Below are 22,970 nucleotides of genomic sequence, written 5' to 3'. Positions count from 1 at the left end.
TTTAATTATTTAGAATAATTTAATGATCATCTAATAACTTCAATCAATCAATCAATCAATCAGTCTTTATTTATAAAGCACTTTTCATACAAAAAATGTAGCACAAAGTGCTTTACATAGTTAAAAGCAGCCCACCCCACCCTCCAACTCACTCCCCACACTCTCATTGACATAAATGATGTGAATACACACATATTTTCCCCCCCCCCCCCACCCCACACCCCCACACACACACACACACGCACACTTAAAGAGTAAAATTGGGCTGGGTTCGCATGAGCCAAGTGAGGAAACACTATAACAGGGAGCCGTCTGCACCGAGAGCCGGTCACAGACCGCAGCCTCCAGGCCGGGCACACAGCAGGAGGGAGGCAAAGGAGCCCCCCAGCCAGGCTGAGAGGACCCCCAGAGCCCCAGCAGCCACGGTCGATCACAGCCCCGGTGCAGAGAGTGCCCTCCGAGGAAACACTGGAGATATGACACAATAGGCTATATACAGGGTAAAATGATAAAATAAATAAGAACAGGATACAATATAAATATAAATATAAATATAAATAGAGTAAGAAGATTAAAAAATGAATAAGAATAAAATCAATAAATATTAGGTAAAGCCTAAATTAATAATAGAATAACAGGATAGAATAAATAAGCATAAAATAAATAAACATTAAATAAAAGCTAAATTAAAAAGGTGGGTCTTGAGCCTGTTCTTAAAAACATGTACGTTCTCTGCGGCCCTGAGCTCCTCCGGCAGGCTGTTCCACAGACGAGGACCATACCACTGAAACGCTGCCTCTCCGTGAGTATGTGTCCTGACTTTAGGGACAATCAAAAGGCCAGCACCAGAGGACCTCAGGGTCCGCGAGGGTTCGTATGGTAAAAGCAGATCTGAGAGATAAGAAGGCCTAAGACCATTAAGACATTTAAAAACCAATAAAAGAACTTTAAAATCGATCCTGAAACACACGGGGAGCCAATGCAGCGATTCTAAAACCGGTGTAATGTGGGCCCGCCCTCTGGTCTTCGTCAGCACACAAGCTGCAGAGTTTTGCAAAAGTTGTAAAGGTGAAATATTCTTCTTAGGAAGACCAGAGAGCAGGGCCTTACAGTAATCAATACGACTGGTAATAAAAGCATGCATCAACATCTCCGTGTTGGCCCGAGAGAGAATAGGGCGGACTCTGGCTATATTTTTTAGATGATAAAATCCAATTTTAGTTACATGTTTAATATGTGGGATAAAACCAAGCTCAGAGTCAAAAATAACACCCAGGTTTTTCACTTGTAGCGAAGGACATAGTGAAAATGCCTCTAATTTAGACAAGAGTTTCTCTCTCTGAGCCTCAGGACCGACAATTAAAACTTCAGTTTTGTCCTGGTTAAGCTGTAAAAAGTTTTCTGCCATCCAAGATCATATATCTAAGATACAGTTAAAAAGGGCATCCATTGGTCTGGTGTCATCAGGAGACACAGAGATGTACAGCTGCGTGTCATCAGCGTAACTGTGGAAGTTCACTCCATGCCTCCTGATGACACTGCCGAGAGGGAGCATATACAAATTAAAAAGTACAGGGCCTAGAACCGACCCTTGAGGCACACCACATGTCATTTTATGGATCTTAGAGGAGCATGTATCCATACTCACCATAAAAGTTCTGTCTGAGAGACAGGAAGTGAACCAGTTGTGTACAGCACCAGAGAGGCCCACCATGTGTTTCAGTCTGTTTAAAAGAATAGCGTGGTCTACTGTATCAAAGGCTGCGCTTAGATCCAGTAGCACCAGGACTGAGAGCTTTTGGGCGTCCCAGTTACATCTAAGATCATTTAAAACCTTTAGGAGAGCCGTCTCTGTGCTGTGGTTCACCCTAAATCCAGACTGGAATATCTCCAGGATCTGTCTATCATTTAGAAAATCATTAATCTGAGTAAAAACAAGTTTTTCTAAGATTTTACTTAAAAATGGTAAGTTGGATACAGGTCTGTAGTTATTAAAATCATTACAATCCAAATTGCTCTTCTTCAGAAGGGGCCTCACCACCGCCGTTTTAAAGGCAGCAGGGAAGACACCCAACTGAAGAGAGCAATTCATCATGTATAAAAGCTCAGCCTCAAAAAATCCATAAAGTGTTTTAAAGAGTAAAGGGGGGATTGGATCTAAAAGACATGTGGTGGGTCTCACTGTGGAGAAAACCTTCTGAAGGTTCTCAGCATTAACCAGGACAAAGCTGTCCAGTGTCTCCTCAGGTACAATCGAGCCATCAGATGTGTTTACAAACATATGGCGATTAGATAAAATATCAGATCTGATGCCGCTGACGTTTCCCCTGAAGTGGTCTGCAAACTGCTCACAGAGCGAGTCTGTGGGCTTCTTTGGGAGCTGTTAAAATCAGGGTTAAATAAATGATCTATGGTGGAAAAGAGGACCTTGGGATTATTTTTGTTATTACTGATTATTTTGGCGAAGTATGAATTTCTTGACTTCCTTAATGTATTATTGTACATTTTAAGTTGCTCAGAAAATATTTGATGGTTGATAGCATTTTTATTTTTCCTCCATCTCCTTTCTGCTGCCCTGCAGTTTCTTTTGAGTGTTTTGACTTCTTCGTTTCTCCAGGGTGATGCATGTTTTACGTTAATCTTTTTGGTGGTGAGTGGAGCAACGGAGTCAAGGCTTTTCTTCAGTTTGCTGTTGAAATGATTAAAAATCAAATCGCAGGGTGCAGGTAAAATCACAGGGGGGCATTCGTCTAAAACCCTGGTAAAATTTGCAGCCACTTCAGAGGTTAGATAATTTATGCTAAAGTTATTAAAACCTCAACTATTAAACTGGACTAAAAGAAATACAAGCAGGTTCCTCTTTTTAGGGAAAACTCGAGCATATTCTCAGACTAACATCTGTTTCCTTGGTTTGTTTTTAGGAATAACACACAGACTCATTTGTATGCATGACTGTACCGACCTTCTGTGAAGTTTTTTGAAAAGGAAGACTTCTTGCGTTGCCTGATGGAGAAACACAAAACGACATCACCCAATTTTCTAATCAGTTTAAAACACACACACACACACACACACACACACACACACACACACACACACACACACACACACACACACACACACACACACACACACAATCCTACCTTATGTCGCAATGCCCTGCATTTCCCCTCCTATCATGTTTCCTTTCAGATACGTGACTCAGCCTTATTCATCTAAACACAGGATGCTGAGACGCTGCACGATGAGGTTGCTAAAAGAAAAAGGGCTGAGTGTGCGGTAAGTTTCCTATGAGCAGTCAGAGTGTTTACACAGAGAAACTGCAGCTCTGACGTCAGATTGGCCGAAATAAACGTGTGTTTATAAGATGACTAATCATATGTGGTGCCCTAAGAAAAGCCTCTGCGATGGATTCTCACAGAGGCTTCAGTAATATTGTTTTTACTGAGCTGGAAGAGTCTCAGGATGTTACTACCGAAACTAGAGCTCATTAAGCTGTTCAATTTTGGGTTGAGACAAAATAAACTTCCGCAGCTGACTTGGCTAAAGAGGAACTAACAAAAAAAGAGACCCTGTCATTGTTAGTCAGCTGGTTATTATTTTATCAGCTAACTGACAAAGTCTCACCTCTGGCAGATAGCCTGTGCCTCCTTCATGGTGTTCCCTGCAACTAGGATGTGTTGAGGATCGAAGGTCATCATGGCCTGCATTTCTAGAATGGTGGCGTAGGTCAGAGCGTGGTACATGCTGTCTTTGTTTCTGTAAAACAAGCAAACAGAAAATTTCTGTTGTGATGCACAGGACGAAAAATATTAAATATTGCATTGTTTTACAATATTTTACAGAACAACACATTAACATTTAGTTGCTTTAGATTTAGAATAATAAAACTCAACATCCTGGTTACATAAAGATTAAATCAAAAATATTTCTCATTCTGCAAAAACTTTTTTTAAATGATTGAAGACATAAAATATTAATAAGCAGTCATCTGACAGAACAACAGTGTGGCCACTAAATGACGAATACCTGCTGACAAGAGACGGGAGATACTGAACAGTGTCTGTTGGCTTTCACGGTGACAAGGACACCGAAGTACTTGGAGCGTGTACCACGTGCACTTTCCCCACATAAATACCGAAATACTTGTTCAACTTGTTAATAAAGCTTCCTGGTCCTGATCTAAACAGTTAAGCAGCTACTAATTAATCAAAACAAGTTAAAGATATACAACATATGTTTGTGCTATTAATAAGGAGTCCCACTGAAGTTATAGCGGACGGTTTAAACAGCCGTATGTATCCTGGGATTAACACATTTTCAAGCATGTCTGTTTGTTGGATCATATATTAAGTGACATTAAGTCAGAGGTGTGCAGGCAGGAATGCTGTCAGTCCGCATGGCCAACATTTCGCTGCTCTTCATCGCCAGATTAACTCATGTGACCAGCCTCTGGGATGTTACTCTGACCTCAGACCAGCTCACAATAAACAGATTTTTCACCCCATGAAAACTAGGCCAGCAAACATTAATCATGCTCTACTTCATGTTTCCTAATACAGCTATATCTATATATGTGCACACAAACTGGAAATAAAAGGCAAACGGAGATAAATGTGACATCATCCATGTGACTTTTTGCCTGTCATGAAAGAAAACTGCAGAATTAAGTAGAGACGTTTGTAAATTAACTAACTACAAACCTTCAACTGTTTGCTTAAATGAATCCAATCAGCTTTAACTCAGTAAACAAACACCAAACAAGCTCAGTAGCAACCTGGAAACAGAGAAGGCGCAGACTGAGAAGCAGGGAGATTTGCCTGGGTTACATTTCCATGGCGTCAGGCTCGTTTATGTGAGACAGCAAGTGAAACTCAGGCTGGGAAACCTTTTAAGATGGAGTGTGATTTAAATTTAGTCACATGGCAGCAAAATATCTGTCAGATCTCAGTGATGAAAAGGTCGTAGCACCTCTGATGGCAGTAAAGCTGGGTCTCCAACATATTTTCACCACGTAGTTCCATAATGAAAGGGAGGAGCTGCTTTGAGATTCGCACAAACACGTGTGCACCGACACACACTTTGCATTCAGTTGAAGACGATGGAAGCAGCAATGGTAGTTCTGATTAAATCCAAACATTTTCAGTGATTTCTGTGGAAATTTGTCACAGAAGCTTGTAGCTGATTCCTAAAATAACTCCTTGTCTGAATTAACCCTGATAATTTAACCCAAAGAAGACAACAGTACAGGCTACAGAGAAACAACAGCGCAGGTGTATCGAACACCATCCATGCAAACATCTGCCTCTCAAAATGAAAAAACACTTGACTGGTTACCGTGTGGAGCCATTACTCACGTTTCTATATTTTGCAAGGAAAATAGAAAAATATTTCTGTTCTTTTCAAGGACACACCACAGGCCACCTGAGCTATTCATTTCCATATATGGAAATACAGTATATAGGACAAAAACAGAGCTTGAGCAATTCTAATGAGTTTGAAAGTCAATATTTGGTATGACCTACATCCTTCACCACATGCTGAACTCTCTTAGGTAGCTGTAATTTCTGAAAGTAATATTCGGGAATAGTTCTTCAGCTCTTCTTTGAATGTTGGCTGTTTTTGTGTTGTTCTCTGTCAAGATGATCCCAGACTGCTTCAGTGATGTTGAAGTCCGGGCTCTGAGGAGTGTGGTTGGGCGACCGGACGAATATATCGACGATAGGCTGAGCCCATTGTCGATGGTCAAGGGCGATTTATTTATTTATTTGCCCATGAGTACGTTTGCTAATAATGATGGAGCTAATAGAAGCAGCCAACATTAAAAAAATAATAATAATAGCGCTGTTTTAACAGCACCCTCTTTCATCTGCAAGCAAATGCCCCCTCCTCAGAGATCACCCAAATGCTTGTTGATGCAGCTGCAGAAGCTGGTGATAGCCTAGCATACTCAGCCGGAGGGTGGACACGTGCATGCTCATGCAAGTCAGTGGTGTTTAAGTACTTTGCTCGCACTACACGTCTGCACAAGTGTTTACATCAGGTTTACCTGTTTCATCTGGTTTAAAGCCAAAGAAATCCAAAATTGGGGACTTTATATTTTTTTAGTGCTGTCAGCGTTAACGCGCCGTCATCACGACTAATGCGATTAATAATAAACCCATCTGGAGCGCAGACGGAGTCAAAATCCCTGAAATGTGTGTGTCAACGCATTTCGGGTATTTTGTCCGAAGTTTGTTCATTCTGTGCTCCAGGAGGGCATCAAAAATCGCGTTAATCGTGACGACCGCGTTAACGCCGCGTTAACGCTGACAGCCCTAATTTTGGGGGGAAATTAGTTCGTCCATGCTTGGACTTCTTCTGTATTGTAAACGTGCTAATCAGTCCGTGCATGATTACATTGCTCCGCCCATCAAAAAGCCTGCGCATGCGTGAAAATATCGCCCATCGTCGATTATTGGACTGACTATTGCCGGTTGGAAAATTTTTGCATATCGCCCAACCCTACTGGGGAGGCCAATCCATGACTGTGTTTTCCTATCCAGGTATGCTCCTTCTGCACTTGTAGAGTGTTTGGGATCCCTGTCATGCTGAACAATGAAGCAGTTGTCAATCAGATGCTTTCTAGATGGTGGCTCAAAATCCCATGGCAGTTTTCTGTGTTGGTGATTCTCTCAGTGGTGAGATACCCAACATGAGTGGCTGAAATGTTGCCCCAAACCATGAAAGAGCCTCCACCAAGTTTTACAGGTAGGTGTAGACACTCAGTACTGTCCCTCTCTCCTGATCTCCTCTGTACATATTGAACCAAACCAAAAACTTCACACTTTGATTCATCGATCTGTATGACCTGTTGCCATTAATTTTCACTCCAGTTTTTAAAAAAAGATTTTCTCCTTGTTTCCTTCCTCAAGGTTGGCTTCTTGAAGGCCATCATTCCACTGAGAACATTTGTATTGATGCTGAAGGGCCAGATGGATCTGAAAGTCATGTCCTTTTTCATCTGCAGTACATAGTGTTTATGCCTTTATGCCACTTCTTTTATCATCCTCCACTTGTCCACTTTCCTCAAATTTTAGCTAATAGCCATTTGGTAATCCCCCTTTTGTTCCAAAAATATTATTTCCTGCCTGTCAAACTGTGTTATCTTTGGCATTTTTAATAGATTCAACTAAAGAAATGGGAATAAATTATGTATTTTTTATGACAAGCTTCTAGCAACAAAGTGCCTGAAGATATAATTCAAAGTTAGTTCTTTGCTAAGTTGTCTGACATGTGTAGACACAACACTGGTTCATCGGTTGACTTGAATGATTCATAAGTCTGAAACAAAAAAGAAAACATTTCTCTGAAGGTGCCCCGGTATAAGGATTGGACTGAAAAGGAGTGAAAACGCTGCCAAGTCCTTCGTAATACCCCGAGAACTATTGCTCAAGACCACAAAATGAAAAGAAAGGCTGGCTCATTGGAAACGAATGCAAAGAAATGAGGCTTGACTCAAGGATTCTGACTTCTAATCATAAACTACAAAACATGAGGACCTGTGACCTGAATCCCAGCTAAACCACAACACAGCATCTAAAATTAAAGGAATAAACAAATCAGTGATCCAGTAAGATTTTCAGGACAATCGGACGCTTGAATATCTCCACAGACCTGCAATAAGTTAACCAGCTACACGATGTACTTCCTGTGAGAACCTCCGTTCGGTTTCTGCTACTCCTCAGCTGCTATGGTTCGTTTGGCTTGGTGTCTAGCCTCTTCCTCTTCTGCTTCATCTCGCCCTCCAGCTGTCAGTCCACTTATGGTTTTATGTTTTTATCTGGATCCACTGCTTTTATACCAGTTTATTTATCACTGCTTTCATTGACTGTTCCACTGCCTCCTGATATGACGCACATTTTCAGTAATTTGACATGTAGTTTGTGGTTTTTCTATCACCTTTAATGGCCATTGTATTTCTCGTAAAGTAAATCAAGTTTCCAGTTTTACAACGGCTTTCAGTTAATGAGTGAAGCATAAATCTACTGTCTCCTGTGCTGAGCTGTCCACCTGCACAAACAGTGCTTAAACAGAGTATTGGTCCATGCTTGCTAACAGCGCACTAATTCCATGTGTCCGTAATAACCGACCCCGTCATAAATAACTGTGGCGGAGGACTTTAACGCACGAGTCTCGCTCAAGACCAAAGTTATTCAAAAGATTCAGGGTGATTGGCGATATGGTGACCGTGACTGTAAGGCACTGACTAAAGTCTCTACAAACACAATATTGTTCCACAGTCAGATTTCCAATTAATATGCACTTTGTATAAATGAGGTCTTGCTCCCAATGCATCCTGGGACGACCTCCAACTACCTGTGACCATAAACACGAACGTAGGGGTAAATGTAGCAGACACAAGATTGACTAAATAGAAACTGTGTCCACATATGTGTGTGTCCTTGCCCCACATGGCCGCGTCAGACTACAGCTAACAGGTGGAGGAAAACAAAGCAAATCCTGCCTGCAAGCAAAGGCGTGAGATCTAAAAGTCTGAAACTAATACTAACGTGTCTGATCAGCAGTTCAAGGCCGAGCAAGTGGAAGAACACAAAAGCTGCGGGATGCAAAGATTCACAGGCTCTACAACACATGATAACTCCAGAAAACATCCCCGCTGATGTGTCCAGGTGCATTAAAATGATATACAGCATGCTGAAAGCCCAACAGCTGTCATTTCCTCTCATAAAAGCTTTTTCTGAGGAGAAAATGAGGTTGTGGGTGTTATTGGGTTGTGTACAAAGCAAACAAAATATTAAAAAATCAGTTTAATTGCAGTTCTGCATGTAAATGGAATAGAGCCGGCTGCACAGGGAGAAACCTGTGAGGCAGAAATCAGGACACCAACAGGAGTGTGAGGTTTTAGATTTATCCACATCGTCAGCACGGGTAGAATATTTCCCAAATCCAAGTTTAAATAACAAACACCAGGAAAGACGGATCAAAAAATAATAATGTAAAAAACAAAGAGTGTGAGTTCATTCACGCTTAATGTCGTCACACACATGTCTCTCAGCAACAACACCACACACCGGTTTACTGTTTCAAAACTACAAACACAGTCAGGGCTAAAAGGAAGCTATTGTTTGATGCTGGGCAGCACTGGAAAGAAGAAACTGGGCTGAGGAGCGGCCCACAGTCCCAGAGGACGGATCAAAGCAGCGGCACGATAAAGGTGCTGATAACACGCAGTGGACACAGAGTAACACGATGACTCGGTGTTGGAGTACAAACCTGGAGGTGCCGTTTCTACGTGCCGTGTTATGTTAATGTAACTTAAAGCAGCACATGGTTCACATAACCTGTTCATGTAAACACAGCGGAAACTGCAATTACAGTTTATTGGCTTTAATGTATCTTGTCTATTAAGACTTTGACACCTTATTTCTTATATCTATTATAGTTTTAATTCTCTATTTTATCTTATTTAACTTTAGATTCAATTTACTTGCCCACTGTGGGTCACTGCAATGCGGTGTTTGTCCTGTACTTAACAAAGAACCGACAAGAAGCTTGACTTTAACTGCACTGCAGTACGATGGTTCCAGCTGTCACTGATTCAGGACTCAAAAACATCATCTTACAGACTTTATTTTCCAAGCATGTTATGGGCCCGACAGAGCCTGCTGTGATTTGTCCCAGTTGCTGTGTCATGTTGTCTCTCCAGCTTCAGGTGGCGCACTTTTATACAGCCAACTCTTCTCAGCAACTGGGTCAGAGCACAGAGGACAGCTCCAGACTCAGGCAGCATTTCTGGTTTTATATGTTGTGTAGGGCTGCCACAAACGATTATTTTGATAGTCGACTAGTCACCGATTATTTTTGTGATTAGTCGACTAATCAGATCATCATCCATTGGAGGTACAGCGTACAGCTTATTGCACCAGCAGCATCTGGTCTTATATAACTATCATTAGCTTACAGCTTGAAGTGTTTGTGCTAACTAAAAATAAAGACAAGATGGTAGTTTATTAATTTTTAATGAAATTTGCAGATTGTTTCGGTGAAGTTTAATAAACTCCTTGCTATCTAAACTATAACAGGAGACCGGAGTATATTCTCCAGCGTCTCACACTTCTGATAATCAGCTGTCTGCTTGACAGTTTTAGCTGTGCAAAAACTATAACTTTAATCTCAGCCAAACCGATTTACTCAGGAACAAATAAAATACTAAAGAAAGCCAAACAATAACATTTTTAAGTTATCTAAGTGACTTATATATATGTTTAACCTGACTAGCGAAAGACGGCGGTGGGTTTGAAAACGATTTGCCGGGAGTCCGGTGTTCTCACGGCTCTAGTTAGCCTTGCCCCCGCCTAGCTAACGAGCTAGTGGGTAACAGACGTCTCCGAAAACGTCGGAGCGCTTTTGAAAATATGTGGTGTCTTGATAAACTGAGCAGATATTTGAGGTTTACACAGCTACATTCTCGCCTGAAAATATGTTAAATGTTTATTTTGTGACCCAGAAAGAATAATAAGAGTAAAGTTAAAACTAACTAGCTGCCGCCATTGTTGACAGCTGCGCTATGAATTCTGGGACACAGCTTCTTCTTCTTCTTCGGGGTTTAATGGCAGCTGGCATCCTTGTACATGCAGTGCTGCCATCTTCTGTTTCAGTCCGTTATTACACTCTTAAATCCTACTACTCATTCCTGCGTCCTTTGTGATCTTACAAAGCTTCAAACGATGCGTCGACTATTAAATCAGTCGTCGACGATTTTAATAGTCGACATAATCGTGACTAGTCGACTAATCATGGCAGCCCTAATGTTGTGGCTGCCGAATGTGGGACCTCTGTGGTGCTTTGGGTGATTTAGCCTTTTTAACTTATTATTTTTACCTGATCAACTTCAGAGTTTTAATATGTTTCTCTTTTGATGGTGATTGTGGTCTGTCCATCTCTTTTAGTTAAACTGTTCGAAGAAACCTTCGCTTTATTTGCCTCCTTGTCTCCTTTTTCAAACGCGACACTTTTTGTTGTTTCCCCACATAATTGGACCTTCATGGAAACATCACAACACATTAAAAAGCTCCTTCTAATTGTGCAGCCATCTTCAAAGGCTGAATAGTGAATTTATCTTCAATATCTAAGTGTCCTCTTAATTAGAGAAACTGTACTGATCCTGCCACTGGGAAGAATTTAAAGCAGTGAGTGCTCTGAAAGCTCAAAACAAATAAAGCACAGCTTCTTAATTCTTAAACTTTTATTGGACATTTAATTCAATCTAATTCATTTAGAGACGGCTTCAGATTTTAACGTGAAAAACGTAACAGCAATCATGGCAGCATGTAAAAAAAAGTGATCATCATCAGAACATTTTCAGAAAACTGGGTGACAAAGCTAAAAGTTCCAGGTCCTGACACGTCCACAGTGAGAGACACAAACTACTAACAGAGACCTGCAACATTAGGGGACGACTGTCTAAAAGTCCTCCAAGTCACCAAAGATCCAAGAAAAACATTCAAGGAACTGCAGCAGGGTTAAAATAGAAGAGCAGTGAGGTGAAATCACCGCAGATCTAAAAAACGATTAGGAATCCTCTGAATGATCCCTTAACTCACATTTATGACCTTCATATCTTTTGATAAGTTCTTGGACGCTCATGAAAAAACATGGTCAAAGTTTCAAATAATGAGGCAAAAGCTCAGATTTTGGACTGCTGTCAGTCTGAACAGAAGCTCCGCCCACCTGCTGTTCAAACCCTCTGTTTGAGAGGGGGAGCCAATCAGCAGACAGTTGTCTTAAGGGAAGAGGAACTAAAACTAAACTTGTTTCAGACAGAGGCCCAATATCAGATAAATAAGAATTATTTTGAACCGTGAAAGTTACTGAGAACACTCGAAAGGTCAAAGGCCGGCGAGAACAGCACCCGTAGCAGGTCGTTACGCAGGTGGTGCTCCTACCTGCATCTGAGCCGCGCCTGCGCCTCCTCAAAGTCGTTTCTGAGGAACAGATCCAGGGCGGCCATACAGTCCTCGAGAGCCAGCGTCAGGTCTGACCGCGAGCAGCTGCAGAAACAAAACAAACAGCAAATCTGGATGAAAACATGCTGAAAATACATCATCGTCCAAACACAAGGACGTAGCTGTGATCAAAGTGTACACAAAACAAGCCTGTGTCATATAAGGCAACCCTAAAAAGTGTTTGTGTCTTTGACTGGCCCCAAGAATAAAAACACAATCTAAAAAACATTTTGTCCTGAATCGTAACATATTCATAAGTTATTAAATTCTCTGCACTCGAGACAGAAACCAGAAAATGAACACAGAGCGAGCCAGACGAGCAAACCGGCTGGAGGGAGCGCTTGTGGCGGGGCGTGGCCTGCGGTGCCGTGCAGAGGAGGCGGACGCACCTGCACGGCACCGCAGGCCACGCCCCGCCACAGTGCTGTTTGCTGTTACTGATTCTACTATTTGAAATTACAGACATAATCATACATTTAGACAAGGACAAGCTCCGGGAGCAGTTTCTGAATCTTTTATTAAAGATAAAGAACAGATGCGCTTCGTGGCTTAAAAAAGATCACGTCACCTTGTATTCGTCACGTGACGGGCGTGTGTACGACCTGGAGTCGTCCATCTTTGATTTGACCCGCTGTAGCCATGAAACTTTAAACGTATGTTTCACTTGTTAAACTCGGGGAGAAAACAGCAGCCAGAATGTGAAAAACTCGTTAATGACGGGCAGATTAAACAGAGAGAAGCTAAGCTGATGGAAATTCTCAAAAACATTAAGCTGATTCGTTAACTTTGCTTGGATTGTTGCTTGTTTGCTGTGTAATTACTTTTTATTACATTTACTGGATTTTGGACTAAATGACGTCAATCCCTGCCATGAAATATACACAACTTTTTATTTTTTTTTACATTAAGTATTAGTTAATTAGCTTAATGTAATACTTTCGAAGGGTTTTCAGGAGAAAAGCATCTTCTGTCTAAAAAACAAATTATGACAGAACTTGTGGAACGATGCTCTCAGGTTCGACCAAAATGCAGATGTTTCACCAAAACGCACAGCACCGCCTTTGGCAAAAAGCACCCACAGCACATGGGTGAAGGGGAGAGGATTGGGGCTTGTTTTGCAGCCACGGGACCCTGGCACCTTGAGTAAAATCTAAAAACGCTTGAATAAAAAATTATTCAAGAGTCAAATGTGAAGTCAACTGTCTGAGAGCTAAAGCTTGGTCAAAACAGAGTCATTCAACAGACAGAGATCCCAAGCAGAGCAGCAAATCTGCAACAGAATAACTGGGGGGGAAAATCAAGGTGCTGCACTGGGCCAAAGTCCAGACCTCTCCCTCATTAAAATGCTGTGGTGGGAGTTTAGGAGAGCTGGGTAAAAATGAATGCATGAGAGAGGCTAATACATTTAGACAGGAAATGATGCTATAAGCATTTCTACAAGTTGGGGTGTTCTTAGATAAATGAATAAATCACAACCTGGTCTGAACAAGATTTTTTTTATTATATCCTGATACGTACAAACTTCAAATTCAAAGAGGGTGTACTCCATTTTTACGAAGCTAGAAGCCACTATTGCGTGAAATGACCTCACTGTCTACTCTCTCCCGTATTTTGTGCTTTGTCTTGATTGTGGTTTCTTGTGTCTTTCTGTGGTCTTGATTTCCCCCCTCGGCCCCTTCCAGTCTGGACAGATGGCTGCCCTCCCAGAAGGTTTTTTATGTAGAAAAAGGCGAGTTTCTTTCTTGGATCACTGGCTTTTTCTCTAAAACACCGTTAGCTCTTTACCTTACAACATAACGTCCCTGAGGGCAACTATCATTCCCATTTAAGTGCAGGAACACACTCTGTCAGTATTACCCGCTCAGCCCATGTCAGCATTAGACAGCTGCAGAGGAATAAAAGAGTCCAACTGAGCACTGAGGAAACGCAGCTACAGCTAACGTGTCTGACACATTCCTGTCCATTAGAAACACAAAGAAGCCATAAACTCACTTCATACATACACATACCACCAGCAGCATGATAGAAAGAAGCACACATACTGGTGCAGCTCTGCTAATGACATGCGGGTGACTGCTGTGTTCACCATATGACCGGCAGGCAGCAGTTTCCTGCTAACAGAAACCTCCTCTCACTGGTGCACATACTGGTCCGTCTCTGTGCAAAACTCAGGTGACTTTTAGAAATGCTCTTTGTTGTCAGCAACAATACACACACACACACACACACACACACACACACACTGACAAAATAATGCAACCGAAGCTATAAACAGCATTATATAAACATTAGCAATTAGCATACAATGATTAACTTATTTTACCATTGGCTATTTTCTAATTTAGTGTCCACAGATGATACTTTAATATGAAGATCAATAATAAAATCCAAGAGCAGCACATTGTGCGCACATTTATGTTGTTAATCCTGCAGAGTCACATGTCTTCCACCAGTGGCCACTGAGTGAATCCAACCAGTCCAACCAGAGCTGTTGGTACAGTCCATACCGGTTTTCTGTACGAGTAAAGGTGCAGCGACTACAGAGTATTCAACCCCGTAAGCCACAGAGTCAATATTCTCACCTGCAAAAATCCCCAGATGTAGGCAGGAACAGATGAAAACACTGAAATACAATAAACCTGCAGCTCACTAATCCAGAGTGAAAACTGGAAACTCAAATACTGACAGAGTGCTTGTGCATTAAAGAGAGAATAACACACATATTACACTGACACAGTGACGCTGACTGTACTTAACCTGATCTAAGAGTTATGAAGTGCAACATTAATTTTAGTCACAGTAATACCCTGTGACCTCTCGGTCAAAGTCCCACCTTTAAAATATAACCGGGGCCCAGTTCAGAGTTTAAATGACAGGCCTACAGAAGAATTAAGAAATGCTAATACTTACACCAAATGTATAGCTTTGCCAAACATTTATTGTAACCTTACCCTAAATCTTTACTCGAGGCATGTTTAGTTATTATTTTAGATTTTAGAAAGTTGCTTTATATTGTAAGGTAAAGACACTACAATACAAGACAGAAAACCCAACAATTAGACAGTATCCTATGAGCAAGCACTTGGTGACAGTAGGATGGAAAAACTCCTTTATGACAGGACCTTGTAGTACCATATCACCCTATTAGAGCGCTTCGCTCTCGCTCTGCAGGCCTACTTGTTGTTCCTAGAGTATTTAAAAGTAGAATGGGAGGCAGAGCCTTCAGTTTTCAGGCCCCTCTTCTGTGGAACCAGCTTCCAGTTTGGATTCAGGAGACAGACACTATCTCTACTTTCAAGATTAGGCTTCAAACTTTCCTTTTTGCTAAAGCATATAGTTAGGGCTGGACCAGGTGACCCTGAATCCTCCCTTAGTTATGCTGCAATAGACGTAGGCTGCCGGGGATTCCCATGATGCATTGAGTTTTTCCTTTCCAGTCACCTTTCTCACTCACTATGAGTTAATAGACCTCTCTGCATTGAATCATATCTGTTATTAACCTCTGTCTCTCTTCCACAGCATGTCTTTATCCTGTCTTCCTTCTCTCACCCCAACCGGTCACAGCAGATGGCCCCGCCCCTCCCTGAGCCTGGTTCTGCTGGAGGTTTCTTCCTGTTAAAAGGGAGTTTTTCCTTCCCACTGTCGCCAAAGTGCTTGCTCATAGGGGGTCATATGATTGTTGGGTTTTTCTCTGTATCTATGAAGCACCTTGAGGCGACTTTTGTTGTGATTTGGCGCTATATAAATAAAATTGAATTGAATTGAATTGAAAAAACTCCAGCACTTCCAGGTTGAGGGAGGGGGGGGGGGGGCATCTGCCACGACCGGTCAGGAGGGTGAGGGGTAAGGGAGGAGAAAAGGGAGAGCATAGGGAGACGGGACAAAATACTGACTATAGAAAATTTAATAGCATCCAGAAATGGAAAGATACAAGCATCACGGGATGCAGCCTGAGCCGACTGCAGCATAACTACAGGGATGGTTCAGAGTCACCTGATCCAGCCCCAACTATAAGCCTTAGTAACAAAGAAAGTTTTAAACTTAAATTAGTGGAGTCAAATTACCTGTTAGACCCAGGCCACAATGATACTGAGGTAGATAAGGAATCGTTAAAAACTGCAGTGTGTCAGCAGTATTAAACAGACGCCTTACGCAGCAGGTTTGTGTGCATGTTACATAAAAGAGGGCTGATTTTAATAATAAACCACATTTTTTGTGTTACTGGATTCCTGCTATTCAGATTTTTTAGATAAAGGCTGAAACCTGTGTCTGCAAAGCTGAGGACAGCAAAGCATCAGTGGATATATCATTTCCTTATAGGTGGAAACCGACTCAACTGGTACCGGCTGACTGGAAAACAAGATTTTGGCACCTTGAACGCAATCTGAGAAGAACAAAAATAAAGGAAATGGACTGTGTGAAGGAAAGAAAAGGCAGAAAGAGGAGAGTGTGCGAGGTTCAGGCTGTGCATACCATGCATCGTCCAAATAATTTAATTAGGTTCAAGTCAGCAAGTCTCAAATTCTGCATTGATTTCTCCAGAGAGCAAATTACACAATGATGATCATTATCAGGCAAAGGCGCGCACACACACACACACACACACACACACACACACACACACACACACACACACACACACACACACACACACAGCCACTATTCATACACACTCACACACCACTGCATGTGCTGATGCAAACCAATAAGTGCACACATGCACCCACACAACCACGCACACACCCTTTCCTGGAGTGACAAAGCATTAGTTTTATCAACTGTGTGACACAGAGCTTTCAGCATATCAGACAGGCTGGTATAACATGTTCAAAGGCCTTGTTACGGGAAACAAAAGAAGCGAGCAGCTCCGACAATAAATCGAGCGAGTTTGTCCACATGCCTGAGAGACAGGAGTGGAAAACAAACGTCACATGAGAATGGAAACACGGCAGGAAAAGTCACATTCGCAGAGCATCTCACACTCTCACGACTGCATGAGAAACACACGTCATCCCAACATGAGCGCATCTTACCCGTTCGACAGAGTCTCTTCCTCCCCTGACATTTTCATCTGGCAAAGTGTGTGTGTGTGTGTCCGGAAGAGACGCAGAGAAAGCGACTAAAGTAAGAGAGAGAAAATAGCAGAAGTGGCTGTGAGCCCGGGGCCTTTCCAGCAGTGCAGTGCGATGCTGTGTGTCTCTTTCTGTAGCAGCAGAAACAGCAGAAGGTTAGGCAGAGAGAGAGCGTGAGAGAGAGAGGTAGGGATGAATGAATGAGAGAGAAAACGAGGGAGGAATGAGAGGTAGGACGCAACAGCAGCCCTTAATAAGACTGGGATGACTATCACACATGGAGAGAAAGCCTGGCCCACCTCGTCTGATCATCACCCTCATGCTCCACACTGCAGTCTCCGCTCTGATTGGTTAATGCAAAATCAGGCGCATGGCTGAAATGCCCACTTTCACAGTCAGGGGATTTTTCTGTGTAGTGAGGATACTTCCAAAAACTAAACCCTGGAGGAGCAATGTGCTAAAAGCAGAAGTGTTCATAGTCACGAAGCCATTTTTCATCATAAAAAGACACAAACGCTTTCCGCCACTGTAGGTGGGAAAGAAATGTGGCTTTCTGAGGCGCAGCTGGTCAGGGCTGCTGCAGAGGCTGCTCACTGCAGCGGGCAGACGGTCCAGGAATAGACGTCGATGCAGCGCAGCGGCTCCAAAATGTAGACGCACGAGAAATAATGTGAAATCGTGAATGGAGAACGGGGGCAGTGCCAGGACTTGAGCTGTATATCACTGCGAACAGCCCATTGCCAGTCATCCATTAGATGTGAGTGAGTGTGAATGGGTGAGAGAGCGACATAAACACATGTCGGCTGTAGTGTCTCGACCCGCATCTTTAATAAGCAGTTAAAACTACTAAACAAGCAGCAGTAATCAGAGCTGTCAGGCTTTTTGTTTTACATTAAAGTCGAGGAGTTTAATCCCAGTTAGCTGTGCGGATTTACTTTTTTGTCTTAAATACTGAAACTACAAACAAGTCTGTGTCATAACATGATACCTCAGCACTGCATACTCTCTTTGGACCACTTTTGTTAAGCACCGCCTCCTTTTTCTTTCATCCCACTGGCTATGAAGCCGTGCTCAGATAATGCATTCACCAGTCAGCCACCGTGACCTTTGTGTAGTGTTTCCTGCATAATCGTGGGTGTTGTTCCCAGAGGAATCATGGGTAAACGGTGGGTTCGCCGTGACCACGCTTGAGCAAATATACTTGATGAGTTTCCACCTGTGGCGCTGCACGCGAAGCCGAGGCTGACAGTCTTTGTTTCATGCATGACCCCAGTGTGTGCTCGGGTGTGTGGCATGCCAGATACTGTCAGTTTTTAATCTGCAACAGTGTGTTTGCTCTGAAACACCAAGATGCTAAATACATCATGTTTACTGTCACATTAGAAATGATGCAAAAGCAGCAAAATCTCACATCTGACCAGCTAAACCAAGGAGCAGCACTTCTACACTCAAGCTTTATTAAAGTAAATGTATTTTTAGTGAAACAGTTTTATTAGACAGCTAAGCGTTCATGCCACACGATCATATAACATATGCTAATTTGCTGTTTTTGCTTCCCTTCAAAGGTCTTACGGCGCAATCACAGCATGTTTATGAAGCCACGTCTTTGCCCACTAATGAACCTTTAGAAGTTAAACCACCACTCAGCCTGCATTGTTATATAGAAATTGCTTCCTTCCCAGAGGTGGAATGTAAAATACCCATAGCACCTATGTTTGCGTACATGATTATATTTTTATATTTAAATACTGTTTTTCCTGGTGCCAGGTTTTTAATGAGATTACTATGAGATGTAATAGAAATAGTCCTGATTCCTGGTTATTACTACAAACACATCTCTACTACTAACTGGTTTTGCCTCAAAGGCGTAACTGTTCCCACATATTTAGCCCAGTTTCTGGCCCGTTATTATCCAGTTACATATACTTCAGTGTGTTTAGTCATGCATAACCACTGGTAGCAGATAATGTATTAATTAGTTCAGTAATTAAGTGTTACTAACTTGCTATTGCCATGCTCATGTTTCCACTAAAATACCCCACTATTACCATGTTATTACCGAGTTTAATAGAAAGGGCCACCAGGTTAAATAAAGTATTCTTTATTCTCACTGATGATTTACTGAATTATTGCCATCAAATTACTGACAAAACAAATCCGATATAAAAATTCATCTGCATCAGTTTGTTCCTCAACGCTGGAGGAAAATACTGACCGTCAATGAGTCAGAATTACCTGTTTTCAGATACTATAACAGCCACACATATTATTCCTCTCTCCAAAGTTTAACTGTGAACTTTAAAGCAACCGAGCTCCACAGAGATCAAGAGACAGCATAAAGCTTACAGTCATGTGACCGCGCTAAGGGCTTCGTACATATTACTGTTTTTGCTCCCATGAAAGCACAATCGCGAGAACAAAGCTCTCTCAGTGTCCGACGCAGAAACAAGAGGGGGAAAAAAATCGATCTTTATAGAGAGTAGTAAAAAGAAAAGCCTAATTGTTGCTTTCATCTCTCGTGTTTGCTGTGAGGACATCAGAGGGTCATGGGTTTAAATTGAAGATAATTAGATTCTCATTGCCCTCCTCATGGTGCAAAAACACTCCTGCTCACTGCACAACTTGCAAAAACACATTCGTTTACAAAGTTTTGGTTTTTCACTTTGATCAGCCAAACAGGTCATGACATATTTAGCAGGTAGTGGGTTCCTATTGGACACATCTATGCGCCTGTCACATGACTGAGGAGTCCAGGCTGTCGCACACGGATGTGAATTTCAGTTCACATCGATGTGCGATGTCTCCGGGGTTTTTGAGGACCTGGTTTGGCAAAATCGAAGATTTCAGAGCTCACAGACATGTGATATAAAACAAATTAGAAGCAAATCAAATGTTTAAAGCTTTTACATACAAACAAATGTTCATTTATCAGCACAACTTAACACGTCTTCAATTAAAAACAGCAGATGTTCGCTGAAATAAAACCTTTTAAAAATATTTATAAAACTCAAACTAGCTGCCAGTATTTTATAAATATCTAAAAGCGTCCTTTCACTTTATTACGTGCTTCTGATCTTATCAGACAGACACACATTTCTTCTCCAGGCTCTGAACGCTCATCATAGTTTGAATAAGCGATGCTTTCACGGTCACACTCAGGCATAACTAAAGTGCTGAGAGATGATGTTATTCTCAGGTTCCCTCTGTCTGAATTATTGATATCACAAGCAGGAGAAGCTGCCCGTGAACTCCTGACGACTTTGTTACCTCAACATGTGCATCTTTGTGTCTCGATGAAACCAAACATTTCTGTAATCTAAGCCTCGGTTTTCGTGTATGATCTGAGAGAGCTCACAGGCCAGTCTTACCCATTCGATGGATCTGTTGACTCCAGACCATCTTTGTCGTCCGGTATCTGTAACCTGAAACACGGGAACAGAATCGGGCTGTTTTAGAGAAAGGAGAGCAATCTCGAGGGATGAAAACCAGCTGAAAGACAAGCTGTTGTTTGAGGAACACGATCGTGAGAGAGAGAAATATGGACACCGATACATGAGGACACTCCCAGGCCACAATGACTCGCTGATTTCTACAGATATGAACTTGATGACTTTCAGGGAAACCTGTGTGAGACTGGGCTGATGTGGGAGCAAATATTTAAACTTGTTAAATTACATTTGTGAACTTAAAGAAACTTACTTGAAGTCTGTGATGATGGAGTCCAGCTCTGGACTGTTTACATCTGACAACCTGAGATGAGAAATGCAGATGAGTCTGAGCGTAACCGCCTGCCAGAGTTGAACTTATTGTTATGCTGTAATCAGAGCCACGATTAGCAGCGGCTTTATGTTTTCTTTGTTCCTCACAGTACGAAAACATGACGTGCGCAGTGTCACCGTACCGGCTCGGGGAGTCCGGGCTGTCAGGTACGTCTTGTGGATTCATTGCATTCCTGTGAACAGGTCAAAGGTCAGCTTGGGAAAAAAACCCCACAAGACTGAATCTCATTAAGGTAAGAGGAGGATGTTAGCTGGGAACGTCTGAGGAAAGAAGGGCTGTAGCGAGAACGTGAAGTCTAACTTTTGAAATACTCGATACTATTCCAGCATATGACCGAGTATTTTCTTCTTGTCAGCGTCCCAGCACGTTTTTAAATATGCTGCGGGCATCAAATTCATAATGAGAATTGTTAAATAAAACTGACACCATCGATATTCAAACATATATAAAATATATGTAAATAATGTGGAACGCATTCTGATTTACCTACACTTTACATACAGCCTGAAGTAGGCTGCTAATCAATATAAACATCATACAATCAACAGATGTCCTGAAAAAAACTAAAGTTGTTTGTTTTGGAGTGAAATCGCTAAAATCGTCTGTTCTAGTTAGAACTTTATTTACACATGAATGTGTAACAAAACACAAGAGAGACCCAGCTAAGTGTTGGGCCCCCTCAGAACATCACAAACTACATGGATCATGATGATGGATCATATCAGTGGCTAAACACACATAAGTGTTACATTATTAGACTTTTCTCCCTTTTTGAAACAAAACAAAGTATCAGATCCACTTCCCTCTTTGAGCCTCAAACAGCTGCAAAGTACCTGAAATGACCAGGTCAAAGGGAAAGGCAGCTTGAAACCTTGCAAGTATTATAATGGGACACTGGATAATAAACATTCAGTGCGAGTTATCTCTGGGAAAATAAGCCAAACATGGGGCAGTAACATAAAACTGGACTGTTTACATCAGCCTGTTAAATCTGACTTTCACTAACAGTAAAAAGCTCGCGTGGTCCTGACTGACACATCATGAGCGTCAGGTTGACTAACAGGATGCAGAACACAGACTGACACACGTATAATAATAAGAGAGAAGGAACAGACACCAAACATCTCAGGAGGTTTCTTCCGCCTCTTCCTTTATTAACTACAGAGACTCAAACACACACCGGTGGTTTGCGTGGTTTATTAAAGGGTCCTGGAAATCTCGTGTTCACAGGCTCCAGTGTGTGCTAAACAACAATCTCAGCGCGATGACACGATAACCTCAGGCCAGCGCAGTCACATGACGCCTTAGGTTTAAAAAAAAAGTGCGATTAAATCCCAGCAGCCGGCCTGACTTCGGAGACAGACAAGCACGGACACGGCCAACCAAGACGCGCCGATCTCCGGGAGCTTTTTTCTTCCACTCACCTTTTGCTGTCATGTTTCTTCACGCTTCGCTTCCAGCTGTTCATGAAACTCATTCCACAGCGCGGGAGGACCAGCGGCGACCGGAGAGGTTTACACAGCGGCTCACACTCACGTCACACGGGAGCGAGTGGAAGGGAAAGCGGCTGCTGCGGCTGCTGCGGCTGCTGCTGCGCGTCTTCCTCCTTCCTGACGTGGAAAGGTGCGCTGCTCATCAACGCAATAATGACTTTTATTTAAATGCACAGGAGTGCAGCCGCTCGCCCCGCGGTCCTAAAGCCGTCCTTGTTAGAACGACGCTACAAACAAGGAAGTAAACACAGGCGATAATAATATTCATAAATATGATCTTAAATGCCCAAAATACTAAAAGATATATATTTTTACAAAAAAATATATTTAAGCAAATAATGTTTATTTATTTTTTATTAAAATAATTTTGCTTAAAATGGATAAATGTTACATAGATTTTCTATAAAATTACAGAATTGCTTTGTATAATTTGTTTTAATTACCTAATTAATTTATTTTTATTTATTTGCCCAGCGTGTTTACAGAAATACTTGAAAGGTGACAAAAATGTAAACACGGGTTGTTTATGAGTACTAAAGGTGCTTATGATACTATAATTGTCTTTATAATATATTTACATCTAAATAAAAAAGAAATATCGTGACACTATAGTTAAA

The 22,970-nt window shown here is 41.9% G+C and overlaps 1 protein-coding gene across 5 annotated transcripts in view; it reads right to left on the bottom strand.

Annotated features, from left to right (window-relative positions):
- The window catches only part of ttc39a (tetratricopeptide repeat domain 39A), a 31,627-nt gene extending 9,126 nt beyond the window's left edge, over positions 1–22,501 (bottom strand). Inside the window, exons 1-7 of one of the 5 annotated variants that reach the window (XM_085397786.1) lie at positions 22,285–22,500; positions 20,982–21,032; positions 20,780–20,830; positions 20,449–20,502; positions 11,949–12,053; positions 3,628–3,759; positions 2,963–3,003 (exon numbers count right to left, since the gene is read on the bottom strand). In XM_085397786.1, the coding sequence (XP_085253912.1) occupies positions 2,963–3,003; positions 3,628–3,759; positions 11,949–12,053; positions 20,449–20,502; positions 20,780–20,830; positions 20,982–21,032; positions 22,285–22,337 (487 nt within the window). In that variant the 5' untranslated portion in view covers positions 22,338–22,500. Of the gene's footprint in view, positions 1–2,962; positions 3,004–3,627; positions 3,760–4,029; positions 4,156–4,703; positions 4,840–11,948; positions 12,054–17,041; positions 18,511–20,448; positions 20,503–20,779; positions 20,831–20,981; positions 21,033–22,284 lie in introns of those variants that run through there. The other 4 variants (XM_085397787.1, XM_085397788.1, XM_085397791.1 and 1 more) reach the window with 4 other exon arrangements.
- Between the last annotated feature and the right edge of the window lie 469 nt (positions 22,502–22,970).

The sequence above is a fragment of the Rhamphochromis longiceps genome, linkage group LG23 (assembly GCF_057381845.1).
Source record: "Rhamphochromis longiceps isolate RC_006_pf linkage group LG23, R_longiceps_female_GT1.1, whole genome shotgun sequence".
Classification (NCBI taxonomy): domain Eukaryota; kingdom Metazoa; phylum Chordata; class Actinopteri; order Cichliformes; family Cichlidae; genus Rhamphochromis; species Rhamphochromis longiceps.
Note: the sequence above shows the minus strand (reverse complement) of the source record. Positions and strands in the feature narration are given on the sequence as shown.